Here is a 19,513-nt window from a genome sequence, read left to right as displayed (position 1 = left end):
TTTCCTACCATATTAACCCGTCAGTGATACAACTTAATTACTGTTCAAAGTGGTCTTGAAATCAACTTAGTCCGGCAGAATTATTTTTGCTGAACATTGTGTGTCAGAGGCAACCAGCATTTTTCTCTGAGCACATCTGAGTTCTTCTTACACTCAAGGTGAAGCCCATTTCTGGTGTCTCCCCTCCCCCCATGGTCAAACCCAACTCGGGGCGGTCGGGTAGCCTAGTGGTTAAAGCGTTCGCTCGTCACGCCGAAGACCCAGGTTCGATTCCCGACATGGGTACAATGTGTGAAGCCCATTTCTGGTGTCCCCCGCCGTGATATTGCTGGAATATTGCTAAAAGCGGTGTACTCACTCACTCACTCAAACCCAACTCACTCAGTCAGTCTTCCTACTTATTATATCAGCATTTTTACCAGATTTAGCTTGTCTCAACTATACAACTATCCCGAATAAAAAAACTGTTTATTTTCTACACTGATGGCAGTTTGTGCTATCTTGTTATTTGTTAGAAAAGTGTATACTACTCAACTTTTGTAAGAGATAATGAAATAAAAAATTGGATTTAAATATACACTTGACATATCATGAGAATCATTTTTGTTTATCATGGAAAGATTTTGATTTGTTTGATTTTCCTTTAAGGCCACTATGATATTCCAGCTATATGATTGCATTCTGTAAATAATCAAGTCTGGACCAGACAATACAGTTATTGATATCATGAGCATCAATCCATGCAATTGGGATACGATTACATGAATAAATCAAGTCAGCGAGTCTGACCACCGGGTCCAGTTAGTCGCCTCTTACGACAAGCATAGTCACCTTTTACAGCAAGCATGGGTTTCTTAAGACCTATTCTACCCCGGATCTCCACGGGTCTCATGGAAAGATGAAAACATCCCTATCAAAAGTGGAGTAGTATATTATAATGTGATAATACTGTATTCGACGTAATAAGTGCCCACGGCGATATTTGCTGATATATTGGCTAGTGAACAATCCCAATTAGCACTCCTTCTGATTGATCAATGTACACAAGACTTATTTATTCGCGTATAATACGCACTCTTGTGTTATATGCATTCTTTATTATGGGCAATTAAATTCTGGAAAAGTTTATCTGTCGCATATAAACATTCCAGTGTGTCAGCATAAACCACAAAATTTATCTTTCAACTCTCTTTTTTCCACCAAAATAATATTCTAATAAGAGCCCCCTATTTCTAATTTTGAGAGCGCCCTGGGTGCTTATTACGTTGAATATGGTAGTAATGTTTTTGCAATGTTTATGTATGTACATTTTGTAATTAATTTCTTGGCTGCTAACAACTTCGTTTAAAACAAGGTCACCAGGTACTTGGTGTTCACATCTTCATGGAACATCGCTATGGTAACCTACTGCTCAGTTTTTGTGAAACCACATAGATCTAAAAATAACCAGCCAATCGAAACTCTACTTTTGAAGATCTTAATCTATTAAATGTTGTTTATATATGTTTTACCATTTAAACGGAAATGTGTGCAAGATGTAAACTTTACTCCGTCAGTCAGTAGATCTGAATGTTTGTATGTACAGGGAGAGTAGCCTGTCTGTGATAAGGGTGTGTGTACATTGTTCAACCAACAATAAAAGTCTAAATCACTGCAGTTGTTTGTTACATGAGGTGACGGGCATTGACCCCCTCCCAGCATTTATAATTCTCCCACCATGTTTATGGCAATCTCATTGAAATCAGATCTTAGTTCTCGCTACTGCTAAACAAAGATCTGAGGACATCCCATTACGGGTCACGTTAGACCAACCTTGCGCGAACTTTGACCGTACAATGGAATGACCAATCAGAAGGCAGCTTTCTCGTGCTTTTTCGGCACTAATACCAAATTGGCTTCGAAACATATTTTGACAAATTCTCGATTACAAATTTGAAACCTGAACAAAAGAACATTCTGGAATGGCTAATAGATGGTCTAGATTGTAAGGATTCAGTCCTTAAACCCGTAACTATCGTTCGGAGTTAAAGTTTTGGAGGTTGCATGGTTAGAAATCACATTCCGACTGTCACTTTCATAATCTGGTAAGCGATGCTCTGGTTGGTTGGATGAAAGGTCGTTCTGACGTGACCCCTAATGGGATGTCCTCAGATCTTTGTTTAGCGGAAGCGAAAACTGAGGTCTGATTTTAATGAGATTGTGTTTATGGGTATTTCTAACACTGCACCCCAATGCCACACTTTTTTAATTTTATGTTTCACAGATTTATTCCAGCTTTTCCACACAAGGTCGGTTGAAATAAAAGTAAATAGCTATTTTTTATTTCTTCATTCATTCATTCATTCATTCAGTCTGCCGTGGAGTTAAAACTGCAGGTGGCCTCTTGAATCACTGATAGTGATGTAGATGTTAGAAAAATAATTATATTTATATTTATTTTTTTCCTGGATCGGCTGCTCTTGAGTAAGGGGGGCGGGCTCGTAAAACAAACAAAAAAATTGTGGCCTAATGCCATTTCTTGTATCTCCACAACAAATATGCCTGACTGCTGCCATCGATCATAATCTCATTTTGACACTTTCTCAGAGTTCATATGTGTATGTATATTTGTCACAAAACATTAATTGGAAGTATGGGTTATGAGTTTTTAAGTTTTCTTGATGTTTTGGGATTATTTTTCTCCAAATGTACATAAACAAGACAACATAGTGTTAAAATATTCAGTGGCAGCTTGATATCTCTTTGGATTGGTTTCTTGTATACAAGTGTTTCTCCAAAATATACTACTGAAGAGAAGTTAAAGCACACCTGATTCTTTCACTTCACTATAGTTAATCTGTCATGCCAGGTGTTCTTGAACTTCATTTCAGTAGTATACATTCATATACCCTGGGGGGGCACAGGTGGCCCAGTCTTCTAAGGTGCAGCGATTCGCTGTTCAGAGTTGCGTCCCTTGGGCACGCCAGAAACCTATGATTGTGGGTTCGAATCCAGGTTCGCCCCGATTATGTTTCTAGGTTTGTCAGCACCATACCTGTGCTCGTGGGTTTCACCGAAGTGGTAAACGTCTGAGACCTGCATCACTTCGGGCTTTCCTCCCACATTAAGCTGACACGCCTCGATACTGGAATACTGTTAAAAGCGGCGTTAAACACAACTCACTCACTCACTCACTATACCCTGGATTTTGGTCATAAAAAATCTCAGCTTATACCATGGCAGGTTTCCAGTACCTCGTACACTGTGTGTGTGCGCAAATTTTAACCAAAACTTTTATTAAAAGGGCCAAACACACAAAAAATTGAATATTTTCTTGTGACCTTGACCTGTTCACACTATGCACCAAGAGAATTCTCTAGGTCCTTTTGGAAGAATAATCTTGGAAGACCTTAATCTTTCTGTAGTAGTTTCTAGAAAGACCCGTAAGGTTATTGGCGGCAGTTAAATTCAAACCAAACTTTAAAGCAGGCCCATGCCATAGAGCTGCTAATAAGGTTACCCAGGCCGAAAAGGCCACTTTGGCCACATAGTTACATACAGAGTTGTATCCAATTACCCTTTCTTAAATATATGCATGTTTTTACGCAAAGATTTGGTTTTATCGAGAAACCTGTTTCTAAAAGGGGCATTCCCACAGATTTACGTCTGTTTTCAACATGAAGACAATATTTCCAGAATACTAAAGAGTGGTGTTCCTGAGTGAGTGAGATTTTGATTTTAAGTGTGCTTTTAACAGTATTCCTGTAATATTACGGCTTGTCAGCTTAATGTGGGAGGGGGTGGTCGGGTAGCCTATTGGTTAAAGCGTTCGCTCATCACGCCGAAGATCCGAGTTCGATTCCCGACATGGGTACAATGTGTGAAGCCCATTTCTGGTGTCCCCTGCCATGATATTGCTGGAATATTGCTAAAAGCAGCATTAAACCATACTTGCTGGAATATTGCTAAAAGCAGCATTAAACCATACTCACTCACTTAATGTGGGAGAAAAACCCAAAGTGATACAGGTCTCAAATGTTTACCACATCAATGAAACCCATGTGCATGGGTACTGGTGCTGACAAACCTAGAAACATAATTTGGGCAGATCAGGATTCGAACCCATAATCAGGGATGAGAACCGTATGCAAATTGTAGTGACCACAAATTTGTTAAAATCTGATGGCTTCCCACATAAACACCCCCAAATTATGGACCACTCTTCATTGCAAAGAAGTTTTAGCAGAAAAGGTGAGGTGAGGTGAGGTGAAATTGGGTTTAACGTCACGTCCAAGATTATTGCACTTATATAGCGACGTGCATGCACATGTGTGTGTGTGTGTGTGTGTGTGGTTGCTTGTACTAGTCCGGACTGATGCCGATTTATAGTGCTAGCTCACTGAGATACCATGCCGCAGTTTAACATGAATACCCCACTCAGACACAGTATACTGACTCCGAGCCGACCAGTCCTTGTTTTAGCCCCTTAATGCTGAGCGCCAGACAGGGTAACAACAAGTACCATCTTTTAACGTCTTTTGGTATGATGCGGTCGGGGATCGAACCCCGGACCTTCCGCTCCCTGGGGGGACGCTCTACCACTAGACCACGGAGGCGGTCCTCAGCAGAAAAGGAAAATATCCATTCTCATCCCTGCATAATACGTATCTTTCTGGCGTGTCCAAGGGAGCAAATCTGTACAGCAAATTGCAGCACCTTAGACGACTGGGGCCCCCGTGTTTCAACAGGAGCAAATAGAACATAACACAATATCACAAATAGATTTTTAATTTGAATGTAAAAGTTAATTAATTAGTTTGTAATTAAAAAGGACAACATTATACATGATTGTTGTCAGCCACGCTAGTAGTACATGTGACTAAATCATTTGTAAAAACTGTACAGCTGCGATCTAACTCATTGAGCAGAGAGGTTGGTTCACATGCCTTGAAAAATCGAAAATGATTACATCACGTATAAAACAAAATAAAACCACTAGTAAATCAACAGTCACATTTGTTTTAAGAATAAACTAAGAGATGAAATCCCTTGCATTATAAACATGACTAATGTCTACAGATATTGATGGACGATAATACTGATTACATCAACTTTCTTGATCAAATCATGCAGTAGGAACTGTTTTATACGAAAATCTTGAATACTCTTTAACATGCTAAGTTCTAGTTCATTGTAGTAAATCATGTCAAAGTCCTGTCACAATTGTGATAACATTCTGAATTCATTAGAATTATTTTTTTCAGCTACATGAATACTTAAGCTATATTTGATATAGGACAGATTCTTGTATTCACTGACTAGTAGAAATGATAAATGAACACGAGAGAGAACATGCAGGGTATCTGAATGATATCCATAAAATAATCTCAATTAAATGTTGACCTCCATAACTATCAACTACATCCAACAGCTCTACTGGTCCAAGGTGTGACTTAATGTTTCAATATTTTTCCAACAATATCTTCCACAAAAGAAAAGGCCTGCTCTACTTCAGAAATGTTTTGTATTTTACATGCACATTTAGCATGAGGATAGTTCACTTTTAGTATGTGACTAAGTCTGTGCTAAAAACTAGTCTACTTGCACAAACTTGTCTCTGAGCATCATTTTCAGTTGACTTATATGTTAAATGAACAATCATTAGTTGAGCTTACTAGACCGAACAGAATGTTCCTTGACTGGGGCTTCGGAATAGTCACTAAGGCTTAAAAAAAATAAAAGAATTGGTTCTCAGGCAATGACTTTTAAAAAATATAGTGCAGGCGGAAGGTGTTTTTTTTTTAGTATGTAACTAAATAAACAGTTGTGTGCACATGTTAAGGTAAGTAACTGTGTGGCTTCGACAATATTGGATTGCACTGTTTTTGAGTATTAGGATTTTTTTATTTTTTGAAGATGGAAATAAAAACGTAACGTGCAGCGGACACTTACACGATGCGGGCAGTGCCTGAGAAGAACGTCTATTATTTTTTTTAGTCTAAGACTTAAAAGGGGCCAATTGTCATACATGAGAATCAGGAGAGGACAAGTAAATATGAATACTTTCATAGCCAATATTGATATATATACAAAGAACTAGCTTTAAATAGGCTTACTAGTGACATAAAACAATAAAAAGCCAGTATATATCGTCATAAATGCTAATGGTTGACAGCACATGCTTGTGACCATGGTAACAGTGTATGCTCGTAACCATAGTAACAACTGCAACATGGAAAGTTGAGTATATGTGTCAAGTGAAGCCTCTGTGTGTCACACAGCTAAGTATCTTGTGTAAAGTTGATATAAGATGGATTCAACCTGGGTAGTGTCAGCTATAAGGATACAAACTGGATACATCATGTGGGGGTCCTGTTGCTTTTTTTCCCTATCCGACCAGCCAGTCCAAGTGTTCTAACCGACCAGCCAGTCCAAGTGTTCTAACCGACCAGCCAGTCCAAGTGTTCTAACCGACCAGCCAGTCCAAGTGTTCTAACCGACCAGCCAGTCCAAGTGTTCTAACCAACCAGCCAGTCCAAGTGTTCTAACCGACCAGCCAGTCCAAGTGTTCTAACCGACCAGCCAGTCTAAGTGTCCTAAACGACCAGCCAGTCCAAGTGTTCTAACCGACCAGCCAGTCTAAGTGTCCTAAACGACCAGCCAGTCCAAGTGTCCTAAACGACCAGCCAGTCCAAGTGTTCTAACCAACCAGCCAGTCTAAGTGTCCTAAACGACCAGTCAGTCCAAGTGTTCTAACCGACCAGCCAGTCCAAGTGTTCTAACCGACCAGTCAGTCCATGTGTTCTAACCGACCAGCCAGTGAACCTGTGGTTTGTAAACTAGCTTTACTGACCAACCCTTAAAAGGCAATAGGTTGGAGCCATTCTTTAATTCATCGCTAGTCATGTGTCCTGTTAAAAATATAAAATCTCACTGTTGAACAGACTGCCATGTAAATGATGGTCCAGAACAATACAGATGACGCATCTCCAGGCAAGACACATGAAGAATTCAACGTTGAAGCATAATCATAAATTATGAAATCATAAATAGTTTGTTCAACCAATAAACATTCATATGGCGACAACAAAGATTATCTCACAACATACTAACACACAAACTGATTCCATCTTTTCTAAAAAATTCACCTACAGCTGAGGCAAAATCACAACATGCAGAACTTCATCAAAAAGTTCAGACACTAATAGTATATCTCACAATTCAGAATATAAAACAAAAGTCGCAACCTGTATAAGTATCCAGTTACTTTGCTTGAATTTCTTGGATAAGATCCAATATATAAAATGTAGGAATAAACGTTCCTTCTTTCTCATCCGGTCTGGCAAGTGTCATCAGAAAGTCTCTCTTTGCGAAACAAAGAAGGAAACAGCTGTATTGCAAATTCAGATTGTCTCAATTCACTTCCTACTAGAACTCTTAAATTGTGGAGTTAATTCTAGCTTGTTAGACAATTGACCATTATAGTATTTGATGGTTGTTGTACAGCCCAATCTCATTAAAATCAGATCTTAGTCCTCGCTACCGCTAAACAAAGATCTGAGAACATCCCATTATGGGTCACGTCAGACCGACCTTGTGCGAATCAGAAGGCAGCTTTCTCGTGCTTTACGGCACTAATTTCAAATTGGCGACTACGCTTCGAAACATATTTTGACAAATTCTCGATTACAAATTTGAAACCTGAACAAAAGAACATTCTGGAATGGCTAATAGATGGATTGTATGGATACAGTCATTAAACCCGCAACTATCGTTCGGAGTTTAAGTTTTCGAGGCTGCATGATCATAAATTACATTCCGACTATCACTTTCATAATCTGGTAAGCGATGCCTTTGATTAGTCGGATGAAAGGTCGTTCTGATGTGACCCATAATGGGATGTCCTCAGATCTTTGTTTAGCGGTAGTGAGAACTGAGGTCTGATTTGATTGAGATTGTTATACAGCCATGCAGTGTCAGGCTGTCAGGGGAGGTAACTACGACTAACACAGATAATGAATGTCTGATGAAGAGGCAACACTGACGATGTATTGCGCTAGGATGAAGCTGACAATGTCGTCTCAGCAGGGCACCTAGGAACTCACGGTTGCTCCAGGAATCTTCGTCAGTACCTGAAACAAACAAGGAGAGAGTGAGTTCAAACTTTCTGTATATATGTTGATGGAAAGGGCGTCACAAGCTGGGCATCATTTTCCCAATCCATTTGACCTCTGAATGTCAATGAAATATGTTTGACAAAAACATACAGAAGAAGTAAATATCAACACACTTGAATTTGCTTGCATATTGTGTCTGTGGCAACGTCCAACTAAGGGCAAGGTCACAACCAGAATAAGTAAAAACAACCCTGATCTTCACACAGCATTTTACGCTAGACATCAATGGGGAATGTTATTGTTCACACCTGTGATATTTTGGACTACCACAAAAATCAGAAGAGAGTGTGTGTGATGACGCCCCCTGCAAAATGGGGTGTCAAGAATAAACAGACCTATAGGTGGGGCGTGGGGGCATGCAGAAATAAGCATTTCTGATTAAATGCAATGTTTTTATACTTACCTGACGCTACACCTAAAGCACTGTGTAGCGTCAGGTAAAGTAAAAACATGAGCATTTCTGATTAAATGCAATGTTTTTATACTTACCTGACGCTACACCTAAAGCACTGTGTAGCGTCAGGTAAGGTAAAACATGAGCATTTCTGATTAAATGCAATGTTTTTATACTTACCTGACGCTACACCTATAGCACTGTGTAGCGTCAGGTAAGGTAAAACATGAGCATTTCTGATTAAATGCAATGTTTTTATACTTACCTGACGCTACACCTAAAGCACTGTGTAGCATCAGGTAATAAAAACATGAGATTTCTGATTAAATGCAATTTTTTTATACTTACCTAATGCTACACAGTGCTATAGGTGTAGCTTCAGGTAAGGTAAAACATGACAGTTGTATTGATAAAATAATATTACATATTAAATGGGTGGTGGGGGTGGGGAGTGTGTGAGCAAAACATGATACAGTCCGAAGACCAATCCCAATGAACAGCTCTCCCCCTCCACCCCATCTCCCTACAATAAATAATTAATTGCAATTTGAGTAAGTAGTCTGACTAATAAAGAGGTGTTTGAGATGTCAGTTGGTCTAAACCCCAACACTCCAACCCTTGTAATGTTGGTTTTGTTCTGACCTTTGACAGATCGACCCCTGTAAGGGCCTGGACGGCTGGGGGCAGCTGGCTGACCAATCGGTTCACTTCGCTAGTGGTGCGGTCATCACCCACCATCACGATCTCGTCCGTCTTCGACAGTGGTGCAGATACCTCGGCTGCAATCTGTTAAAAGGAAGGAATGATCAAGAACATGGGAAGAAACATGTGCATGACATCTCATAAGTTCACATGAACCTCTGATTCAGGTGAGCTACTACAATTCAGGTTAAGATTTTGCAGAGAGTTTGGGTGAGAAGCTGTGGATTATCACGAAAACACTGCATAAATCCTACTTCAGGGAGAAGTTAGTTATGTACACCAATCTAAAGTTACAACACCAAATCGAAAATAATATTGATTCATTACAGATATAAATGTGTTCTTGATATTGTGTTTTGACAAAATTAGAAAAAGATTCTGGTCGCAGACAACAGCATATCCATGAAAACACACAGCATGAAGCTGTTTTAATGGGAAGAGAGCTGCACACACAAATCTAAAGCATCAATACATGAACATAACACTCAATAACATTCAGCTTCTAATAGAACCCTGCCACACTTCTGGTCTCTGAGGGGGGCACAGGTGGCCCCGTCGTCTAAGGCGCCACGATCCGCTGTGCAGAGTTGCGTCACTTGGGCACGCCAGAAACCTATGATTGTGGGTTCGAATCCAGGTTCGCCCAAATTATGTTTCTAGGTTTGTCAGCACCATACCCGTGTTGTGGGTTTCACCGAAGTGGTAAACGTCTGAGACCTGCATCACTTCAGGCTTTCCTCCCACATTAAGCTGACACGCCGCGATATAACTGGAATACTGTTAAAAGCAGCATTAAACCCAACTCACTCACTCACTCACTCTGGTCTCTGACCAGGAGACAAACGCTCTGAAATTCCATCAGTAACCAACAGCTTCAGGTCTTCCTTTCAGAGATGCTAACCCCATTTGAACTTTGGAGTAATCAGTGGGTTATAAAAGAGTTATTCCATGGGAAAAAGAGAAAATTTAACAGTACGAGTAGCTCTGTTTGCGAAAAAAATTGATCGATAAAATGACTTGAGTTTGTACTAATATAACAATCACAGATCTCATATCACTAGGTAATGGATATTGAACACTATGTGAACTGAAACTATGGCTCTAATTGGTCAGCATAGGCTCACTGTAGAATGCTAAATATGTCAATTGTGCTTTTACAATTACCTCTCCATGATATTTTATGTGATATGTTGAAAAAAATGACAAAAAGCATAATTTGGAGGACAAGCATAACAGTGTAATTTTAGGTTCAAGATTACGCCAAAATCGAAAAGGTGGGCATCTCTGACTTTCCCCCTTTCCCTTTCCTTAACTTAGGCTTTACAATTCCGAGCATAACCATGTCTTAACCTTCATGTAATCTACCCATTTGACTATTGACTACCTACATCTGTGAACAAATGCAGAGAGGCAACCAACCTTTGGTAGAGTCTCCAGAACAAGGTTCAACATGGCAGCCTCTCCGTACTGCTTGTACGCAGCAGCCTTCAGCCTCATTCTCTCAGCCTCAGCCTTGCCCACAGCCTCGATAGCCTCAGCCTCTGCTCCTCCAATCAGTTTGATCTTCTCTGATTCTCCTCTTGCAACCTCCACAGTCTGAGTCCTGGTGAGAAAGATATTTGAAATCAAGATATGACCGTGGTGCTTGCCGATCTACTATTGTAATAGTGTTTGTTTAATACAAGCCACTGTCATGTAACTGGTATAATTGTGCGAAGCATTATTAATTAGTATGATTCTCTAACTCTTAATTGATAGGACCCCACAGTATTACCTGTATACTGGTGTACTGCAATACGCTTTTCAAACTATACATATTGCAATATTTTTAACAGTGTCTTGGTTTATTAGGCAAAAAATACAAAACAAGTTTCATTATTTCTTCTATCATTTAACCTAAAATCGACACAGAAATATATTCACAAATGATGTTTCCCTTTGAATTGAAAGACAAAACGCCAGAAATGCAGAAGTGATTTCACTCTCACATTGTTATCTCCCCTGTATCCATGACTACAAAATAGCAGGGACTGATGATGCTGAGTAATATCTACTTCATTAGAAAATAGAATCTGTTTGTATAATAAGTGTCAATCACTTTACCTCTCATTTTATCGCAATAACAATTGTCTTGCCAATACACAGCCCTTGTAATTAACTGTGATGTACAGAATTTCTTTACTCACCTGGAACCCTCTGCCAGCTGTCCCATCTTATAGGCTTGAGCCTCGGCAGGGCGCTTCACGGTAGCAATCAGCTCCTTCTCCTTTCTCAGAATCTCCTTCTCTTCAACATCGATCTGCTTACGTCTCTCTACAACCTCGATCTCGATCTCCTCACTACGGATCTTCTGCTTCTCCTTAGCCCCTTGTAGCTCATAGGCCAGCTCTGCTTCAGCTTTCTGCAACAAACATGGCAGTCTATTACAACCTGAATATCCAGCTTGGAATTGGTCTTCAGTAACCTATGCTAGTCGAACGAGGAGTTCGTGTTCGTGTTCCTGTGCGTGTGCGTGTGCGTGTGTGTGTTTAATATAATTCTCACGCTCCTCATGACAATCATTATCACAGTCGTTACTACATGATCAAATATTGACTTGTCTCAAGCTACAGGTAGTTTAATATAATTCTCACGCTCCTCATGACAATCATTATCACAGTCTGGAGCAAAACATTGTAAAAAGGCTCTTGACTGTAAGCCCTGACAATACATACCCTTGCATTGACTTCCATGTCAAAGTTGCCCTTTTGCATCTGGTAGGCTCTGGAGGAGTCCGCGACCTTGGTGTCAGCCTGGAACTTGGCATCCATACGAGCCTTCTCACACTCGGCTTCCTGTAACATAGACAGGGGGTTAGAAACAACTACACCCAAACTGATCTGGGACAAAGGGGACAAACATGAAAATAAACACACAGAGCAAGGAGAAGTTGGATCGGAAACAAACACACCGACACAGAGCACTGTGTAAGGACACATAGGAGAACCTGCATTAGAAAGAAAAACACACTGACACTGCACACTGCTGAACTGGGACACAATGGATAAGTTAGATAAGAAAAAAACACGGACACTCAACAGGGACATAGGAGAAGTTGGATCAGAAACAAACACACCGACACTGACCTGACATGGAAAATGTTGGATCAGAAACAAACTCATCCACACTTTGTTGATTAATGCCACACCCAGCAATATTCCAGCTATATGATGGCAGTCTGTAACTAATCAAGTCTTTAATCCAGTGATTGACATTATGAGCATCGATCTACACAATTGGGATACGATGACATGCACCAACCAAGTCAGCGAGTCTGACCACCCAATCCTGTTAGTTGCCTCTTATGACAAGCATAGAAGCCTCTTATGGCAAGCATGGGTTGCTGAAGACTATTCTCTAGCCTGATCCAGACTGAGCTGGGGAAATATTGCCTCATTTGAGTAAAACTGAATGTAGTGACTGCTTTGGGCTTCTGCATAACCTTCCGCGGCTGAGTGGGTTATAGATCGCTGACTTTGTGTGCTGGCGATTAGGTGCCTCATTCTGGCAAGTGTGGTTTCGAATCCCGGACGGGACTCAACCCAAAAAAAGAACTAGAATCTGTACTTTACTAAGAAATTGTTATCCCAAATATAACATTTGTTACATTTGACCACTTTCTAAATGGCATTGTGTATTCATCTCTTTCGTCCATGGGAGCCGTGCCAATTTACACTTGTCAGAGGGGTGCTCAAAGTACGTTATCTAGACTACCAGTTGTCGGACTTTCATTTTTGTGGAAGCCTCCGTGGCTGAGTGGGTTAGATCGCTGACTTTGTGTGCTGGCGATTAGGTGCCTCACTCTGGCAAGTGTGGGTTCGAATCCCGGACGGGACTCAACCAAAAAAAAGTACTAGAATCTGTACTTTACTAAGAAAGTGTTATCCCAAATATAACATTTGTTACATTTGACCACTTTCTAAATGGCAACGTGTTTTCAATGTCAGTCTACTTTGAGCTGCTCTCTGTTCCCTTATGGTCATGGTGTACAGATCAAGAATAATCACGCAGTTCAATATTTCTACCCATTATTTCACTAATACCAACCCTGATGCCAGCATCTCTATTAGCCTCTGCCACGCCAATGTCAGCGTCTCTCTTGACGTTGGCAGTCTGGGCACGGCCGAGCGAGGACAGGTACTCCACATTGTCGAAGATGTCCTTGATGGTGAAGCTGAGGACCTCTATGCCCATCTTACCCACGTCAGGGGAGGCAACTTCACGCACCAGCTGGGCAAACTGATCCCTGTCCTGGTAGATAGCCTCCACGCTGAGGGTTCCTGAAACACAGCAAACACATGGTCAGTGTGGGTCAAGCATGACACACTAGAGGTCAGGCTTAAGACACTGGAGGTCAGGCATGACACACAGGAGGTCAGGCTTAAGACACTGGAGGTCAGGCTTGACACACTGGAGGGCAGGCTTGACACACTGGAGGTCAGGCTTGACACACTGGAGGTCAGGCTTGACACACTGGAGGTCAAGCTTAATCATGGCTTGTACCAAACTTCAGCCATCACATTTAGGGCAATGATCACACTTCTTAAGCCTGTACAAACCCTGTCAACACACTTGGAATCATGATAACACTGTTTGCTAAAACATGGAAGTCACATTTGCTTCAATACCCAAAGATTCTTCAGAAATACATATATTGCAGTAAAATCATACCAACATTTTCATTTCCAAAATTCTCACTTTTTGTAAATTTCTAAATAATTTAAATGTCTCAGCCATATACAGGGATGTGAAATCTCCACGGAAACGCAGAAAATCAATTGATCTAGATGTCATTGATTTATAGCAGTTGGTGTGATGAACAAGAACAAGTTCTGATGGGTAAACAACTTTTACAGGACATGAATAGGAATCTTTATTTCAGTTGCAGTGTAAAGCTCATCTTCCCCTGGTGAGGGAGTTGACTGACTGTAAAAGGTCCAGTTTGCACCCTTGCCGAACTAGACTGGAATTTCTGGGCTATTACGAGTTATGTCCTTTCTATGTCCCTTGTATTGACCAATCAGATTCCTCCTCTCATATCACTTTATAAGAAATGGCGGCACCAAGTGAAGACAATCTGACCAAAATCTGTATTGTAATAAAACGGGTCTTACTCTGCGAAGTGCATTAAATAACGTGAGCACCTTGATCATAAACATGAAGAGATCTGGAAAATATCTGTTTATATAAGTTGATGGTATGCATGCTTTGCAAACCTTGCAATTGACCCAAATCTGCACGGCAGTTTTACAAACCGGAAGTTGATTTCACGACGTGATTTTAATTGGACTATGCATAGACTCGTTTGTCCAGCCAAAATATATTCCATAATTCCAGTCAAGTTCGACAAGGGTGGAAGTGGACTTTCAGTCAGTTAACTCCCTTCCCTCGAGAAGATGTGCACAGCTATACTGAAAGCTTGCTTCAGTTGCAATAAAGAAGTTATTCATCCTTAAGCACATGTCCTTGTTCATCACACCAACTTCTAAATGACTCTCAAAGAAGAACCTATGGCAGTAAATGGGTCTACTGAATTTATACACTGGGTAATCGAGGATAAGTTCTTAGTGCTGGTTGAAGATAGGTTACCAAGGATAGCTCTCAGGTGGCCCTCCATTGTCTGCAGGATGACGCTCTGAATCTCCCGAGGATCTTTGCCGAGAAACTGTTCACAGGCATTCTTCAGGATGTCTGGCTCTCGAATGATCTTGCACTGTGCCACTCCGGTCACCGTGACTGGGACACCCTCTGAGGTTTCCACGCTCTCGCACACAGGGTTCAAGGTCATCACCTCCAGGGAGATCCTGGAAGAGGGTCAACATGTAGTCCCCAAGGTCTACATACGCATCACAATGAGTGAGGGAACATTGAATTATATTTAACTCCACAGTCAGCCCTAACACACTGGTCTGGAAATAATCAGAGCCAGGTTAACGAGTGATGGAAAACAAGTCATGTCATCGGGTCACAATGACACACAATTACAACCAGTAATAGAGTGCTGGCGACCTCTTTTATCACAGGTCCAGAGAAGTGCCCTTGGCACTATGGCAGGCAAATTGGGGAAAACTTGTGATATTGTTCAAAACTGGATTTATTCAGTTCTTTTTTTAGATATTTCTTAGGAATTAAGAAATTTTTCGTTCAAATTAAGAATTTTACTATGTTTACTGGCATTTGCTAAAGATTGGCCTTGGGGTCCATATAATAAAATCACAACATTATGATCAGATATCAGACTGAAGTCCAAAATGATGTACCGACATTTGGGTGTCTTGTCACGAACCCTCTTCCCAAGCCTACGGTGATGTACCTACTTTTGGGTGTCGGTCACCAGCCACCATGCCCATCCCCAGCCTCCAATGATGTATTTTCTGCCCTCGGCACCACAACAGCCACCTGAAACAAACACATCAAACACCAGATAACACAGTGTTGGAAAAATAATTGGCATACATGTTGCACACATATGAATGAGCATAAGGCTTAAAACAATAAAAGAATTGTTTCTCGGGCAATGCTTTTTTTAAATATATTGCGAATGGGTAGTGTCATTTATTTTATCTATTAATTCAAACAAGTATGTAACCAAATAAACAGTTTTGTGACAAAATAAACAGTTGTGTAACCAGATATACAATTGTAATAAACCTGGGAAAGGGCCCCGACATAAATGTATTCCTTGATCATGTTGATGTAAATGTATTCCTTGATGAGTAAAATACTGGAATACAGTATTTGACTAACGTTAGACTTGGAATATTTAAGGATTTTTTAATATTTTTTTGATAATAGAAATCAAAATGATGCGGGCGGTGCTTGAGAACCAAGACAATTTTTTTTAGCCTAATAGGTGTTTGTGAGAATCCTAGTAATTGATGTTGGTTGAATATTGATATGCCCCATACAAATCATAAAGTGGCACTAATGTAAACATTACTTGGTCTACATGTTGATGTCACTTTCATGTGTTAGTATGGTTGTCACACGCCATCATCAAACTTATATTTTTGCTCCTTCAATCACTATTGCACATGTCAAACTGAGAACTTTCAATGTTGTTTATCATCTGTTTATAAAATGCCTCAATATTTCATCATGTTCACTTCAATTGAAATAAGTAAAACAAAAAAAGGCATGCTGAAATGGTCAGCTACTTTTGCATTTGGTGCACCCACCTAGCGTTGATGTATGTAAGCTATCAAGTATCATGTGCCATGATACACATGTATTTGGAGCATCAAACAGACATAACAGATAGGTATCTGGCAAAGTGCATGTGTACATTGGACTGATGTGAGATGTATGTGTTCATTGCACAGTACATAACAGCTACACCTACAACCTGAACCCTAAGTCAGGACTAAACATACCATTCTAAGGGGAATGTTTACATTACAACATAGGCCAATATATTCATATATTAGAATGTTGTTGATGCAGTTGCATTATGCTTGCTAGGTCTCGGAACTGTATTTTATGCATGAAATACGCTTGAAAACATGAAATTAGGGAATTAATGATCGTAATCGGTGCACTGGCGTCGCATTTCGTGCAATTATCGTGACATATTTCAACATAACGTATGCAGGTTTCGCAATCAAAATTCCGCCGAAACATAAAAATCATAAGTAAATTTACGATTCAACAAGGAACTAGAACAATCAAGATACATACATGATGATTAACAAGATGTTCTTTGCATCATAAAAAGGAAAAACAATACATCAGATAATTAATGAGACTGGTTCATATTGTGAAATACTTAGAATATTTCCAGGAACCTCTGTCGAACGGGGAGGGTGTCGGCTGCAGCTGCATTCCTGACGATTCTGTTACAAAACTACGATTTCCAAGTAATGTCATTGCATAAAAAATACCCACCTGAAATAACAAGGGCTTCGTTGGGTCCTGTCGTGTATATATTCCCCATGATGAGTTAAAATGCCAACAGTTTGTTGCTGTTTTGCAGCTTTGTTTGGGAACTTCGCTTATCCAGGTCAATATGGCCGACCTTGAAATGTCACTCTCGGGATATCGAGAATTTGTTAATAATCAAAACAAATTAGCAAAATTTTATCCCCTCTTTTTTTATACATACAGAGTGCTGTCTCGCTGTGAATTATGAATAATTACAGAATATTAGTGTTTTTAAATGAAAATTTCGTATACCATATTGGTCGTACAACTAATCATATTTGGATATACTTCTGCTGGTTGGACGCACGAAATTCAAAGTGACACTGTTACATCATGATATAATCAAGTAATCAATTTTGTCCTCTGATAGGGAATATTTTCCCACTGTCATGAAATAAATACTCTAGATCAATACCTTTCTGTGGAGGAAATATTACGTGAGTTTTGGACAAGATGTGAGATCATTTTTTGTTTGGGAAGAATTGTTTGGTATGGAATAGTTTAGATGTGTGGTATCTTAACTTCACGTCTATACGGCTGCAATTGGTTACATATGGACAAGGTGATCCGGTCGTTTAGGGTGCCTCATTTAAGTACACAAAATTACGTCCCTTAGGCGTGCCAGCATCCTATGATCTTGGGTTTCACCAAATGGTACATACCTAGTTAACTAACACGCCGGGAAATAACTTAATTACCGTTCAAAGATCCGTTAAAGCACACTCACTTATTATCATAATGACAAAAATAGTTACAGGGGATTATATAAGTAGAATGGCGCGAAGAAGAAAATGCTACTTTTACTCTTGGGAGTACATTACCATCAGAAATCATCCCTATCTGCATCCGTGCGTGACGGGAATCGGCTTGTGTTCGATCAGACAGTTGGATGGTGAGGCTGCTATGTTGTCATTTAAGGTTTACATGGTTGACAGATTTTGACCAATTAGTTTGGTTCGATCGAAAAAAGGGAATTGAAAAAAGGTCATGTATTTCAATATGATTTTAATTTTATATAGCATGCAAATATCTTTATATAGCATGTAAAGATAAATGCTTATTCTCAGGATGTTTATATTATTCTTACGGTAACAAGTATCCTAAGCGCATTTGATTCTGATGAGGCATTGTTCTCCTTTACAGTGACCACAAAACATACAATGTACTGATCGGTTATTATCTAACAAGTTGATAGTTAGTTTTTGTAAGATTTCGGTGGTCGTGTGTTTTATTCAAACATAGAGCGGCCGAAAAAAATACAAAAAAATTTAAACAATATTATTTCAGTTATTGTTCCGATGTGGAATTTTGCGCCTATTAGTCGAACCCTCTCTTCCTATCATCTGACCCATACTTATGTTTATCATGATTCATAGGTATAGCCTCTTCTGAGTCAGGGTAGCGCGGGCGTATGGTGACTGATTTCTGCCATTTCGCACCTTCACGTTCTACTGAGACTTGCGATGCGGTGCGGTACGGTGCGGTGCGGTGCGGTGCGGTGCGGCGCGGCGCGGCGCGGCGCGGTGTGACATTGGCAGAAATCAGCCAGCATACGTACTTGTACTTCTGACAAAGCTGTCTCAGAGCAAAGTGATATTCGAACTAGCGTCTCTATCTTACTTTTTTTATTTTGTGTGTTCACATCAGTAGGTGTCACGACGTAGATGCCAAAGTCTTATTCAGTATACACTGTGAGACAAACAATCAAAAGTAAAGCATATGATGTTTTATGAAATCTTGGCCACGAGGTCTTTAATACTGAAATATCTCTCGTATCTTGTATTTGGAGTAGATAGAAATTACTCAATTATATAAGTAGGAATGGGTTTAGTATTTTAATCTTTGTCCGTAATTCAGACGCGTTTGTAATCTGTTTGTCTCATCACTGACACCTGTGAGAGTGACACCTGTGAGAGTGACACCTGTGAGAGTGACAGCAGGGTTTGTGACAGTCATATAATTTTATAATTATTTTACAAGACTGTATTATGCTATGATGATAGTGCAAAGAAAGGGATGTATGCGATTTTGTACCCAAGAATATACAACAATATATATTTCAGTATATAATAATGTATGACTTTACACGTATATTGTAATCAAGCAGAATATAGGGACACATTGTTACAATAAGTAAGTCACAAGCACTAAGCACCATATAAGCACTAAATTCAACACTTTTCTACACAGTTAAGCGGTCTGGCAGCTGAATCGCAGGCTCAGGTTTGGGTACAAAATCATGAGAGGTGTGGTGAAATGGTGTTTAACGTCGCGTTCAAGATTATTGCACTTATAAAGCAAC

The 19,513-nt window shown here is 40.0% G+C and overlaps 1 protein-coding gene across 1 annotated transcript; it reads right to left on the bottom strand.

Annotated features, from left to right (window-relative positions):
- Window positions 1-4,751: 4,751 nt before the first annotated feature.
- On the bottom strand, window positions 4,752-17,311 carry LOC124135218 (flotillin-2-like). The gene is made up of 9 exons (XM_046500477.2): window positions 17,176-17,311; window positions 15,609-15,690; window positions 14,881-15,095; window positions 13,339-13,571; window positions 11,967-12,086; window positions 11,439-11,653; window positions 10,672-10,855; window positions 9,193-9,336; window positions 4,752-8,111 (listed from the first exon to the last, which is right to left on the bottom strand). The coding sequence occupies exons 1-9, from the start codon at window positions 17,222-17,224 to the stop codon at window positions 8,073-8,075; spliced, it is 1,281 nt and encodes a 426-aa protein (XP_046356433.2). The 5' UTR covers window positions 17,225-17,311; the 3' UTR covers window positions 4,752-8,072.
- Between the last annotated feature and the right edge of the window lie 2,202 nt (window positions 17,312-19,513).

Source organism: Haliotis rufescens, unplaced genomic scaffold (assembly GCF_023055435.1).
Source record: "Haliotis rufescens isolate VD_foot unplaced genomic scaffold, xgHalRufe1.0.p SCAF_15, whole genome shotgun sequence".
NCBI classification, from domain to species: domain Eukaryota; kingdom Metazoa; phylum Mollusca; class Gastropoda; order Lepetellida; family Haliotidae; genus Haliotis; species Haliotis rufescens.
The sequence above is the reverse complement of the archived record's forward strand: the minus strand, read 5'-3'. Positions and strand labels throughout refer to the sequence as shown.

Bases quoted from the DNA above. Each gene is read 5' to 3' on its own strand.
- LOC124135218 (XM_046500477.2), bottom strand. From the start codon at position 17,224: ATGGGGAATATATACACGACAGGACCCAACGAAGCCCTTGTTATTTCA. The intron at 12,087-13,338 runs GTTGGTATTAGT...TCTATGTTACAG, and splicing joins ATAGAGATGCTGGCATCAGG to GAAGCCGAGTGTGAGAAGGC. The intron at 10,856-11,438 runs GTGAGTAAAGAA...CTTTCTCACCAG, and splicing joins CAGCTGGCAGAGGGTTCCAG to GACTCAGACTGTGGAGGTTG.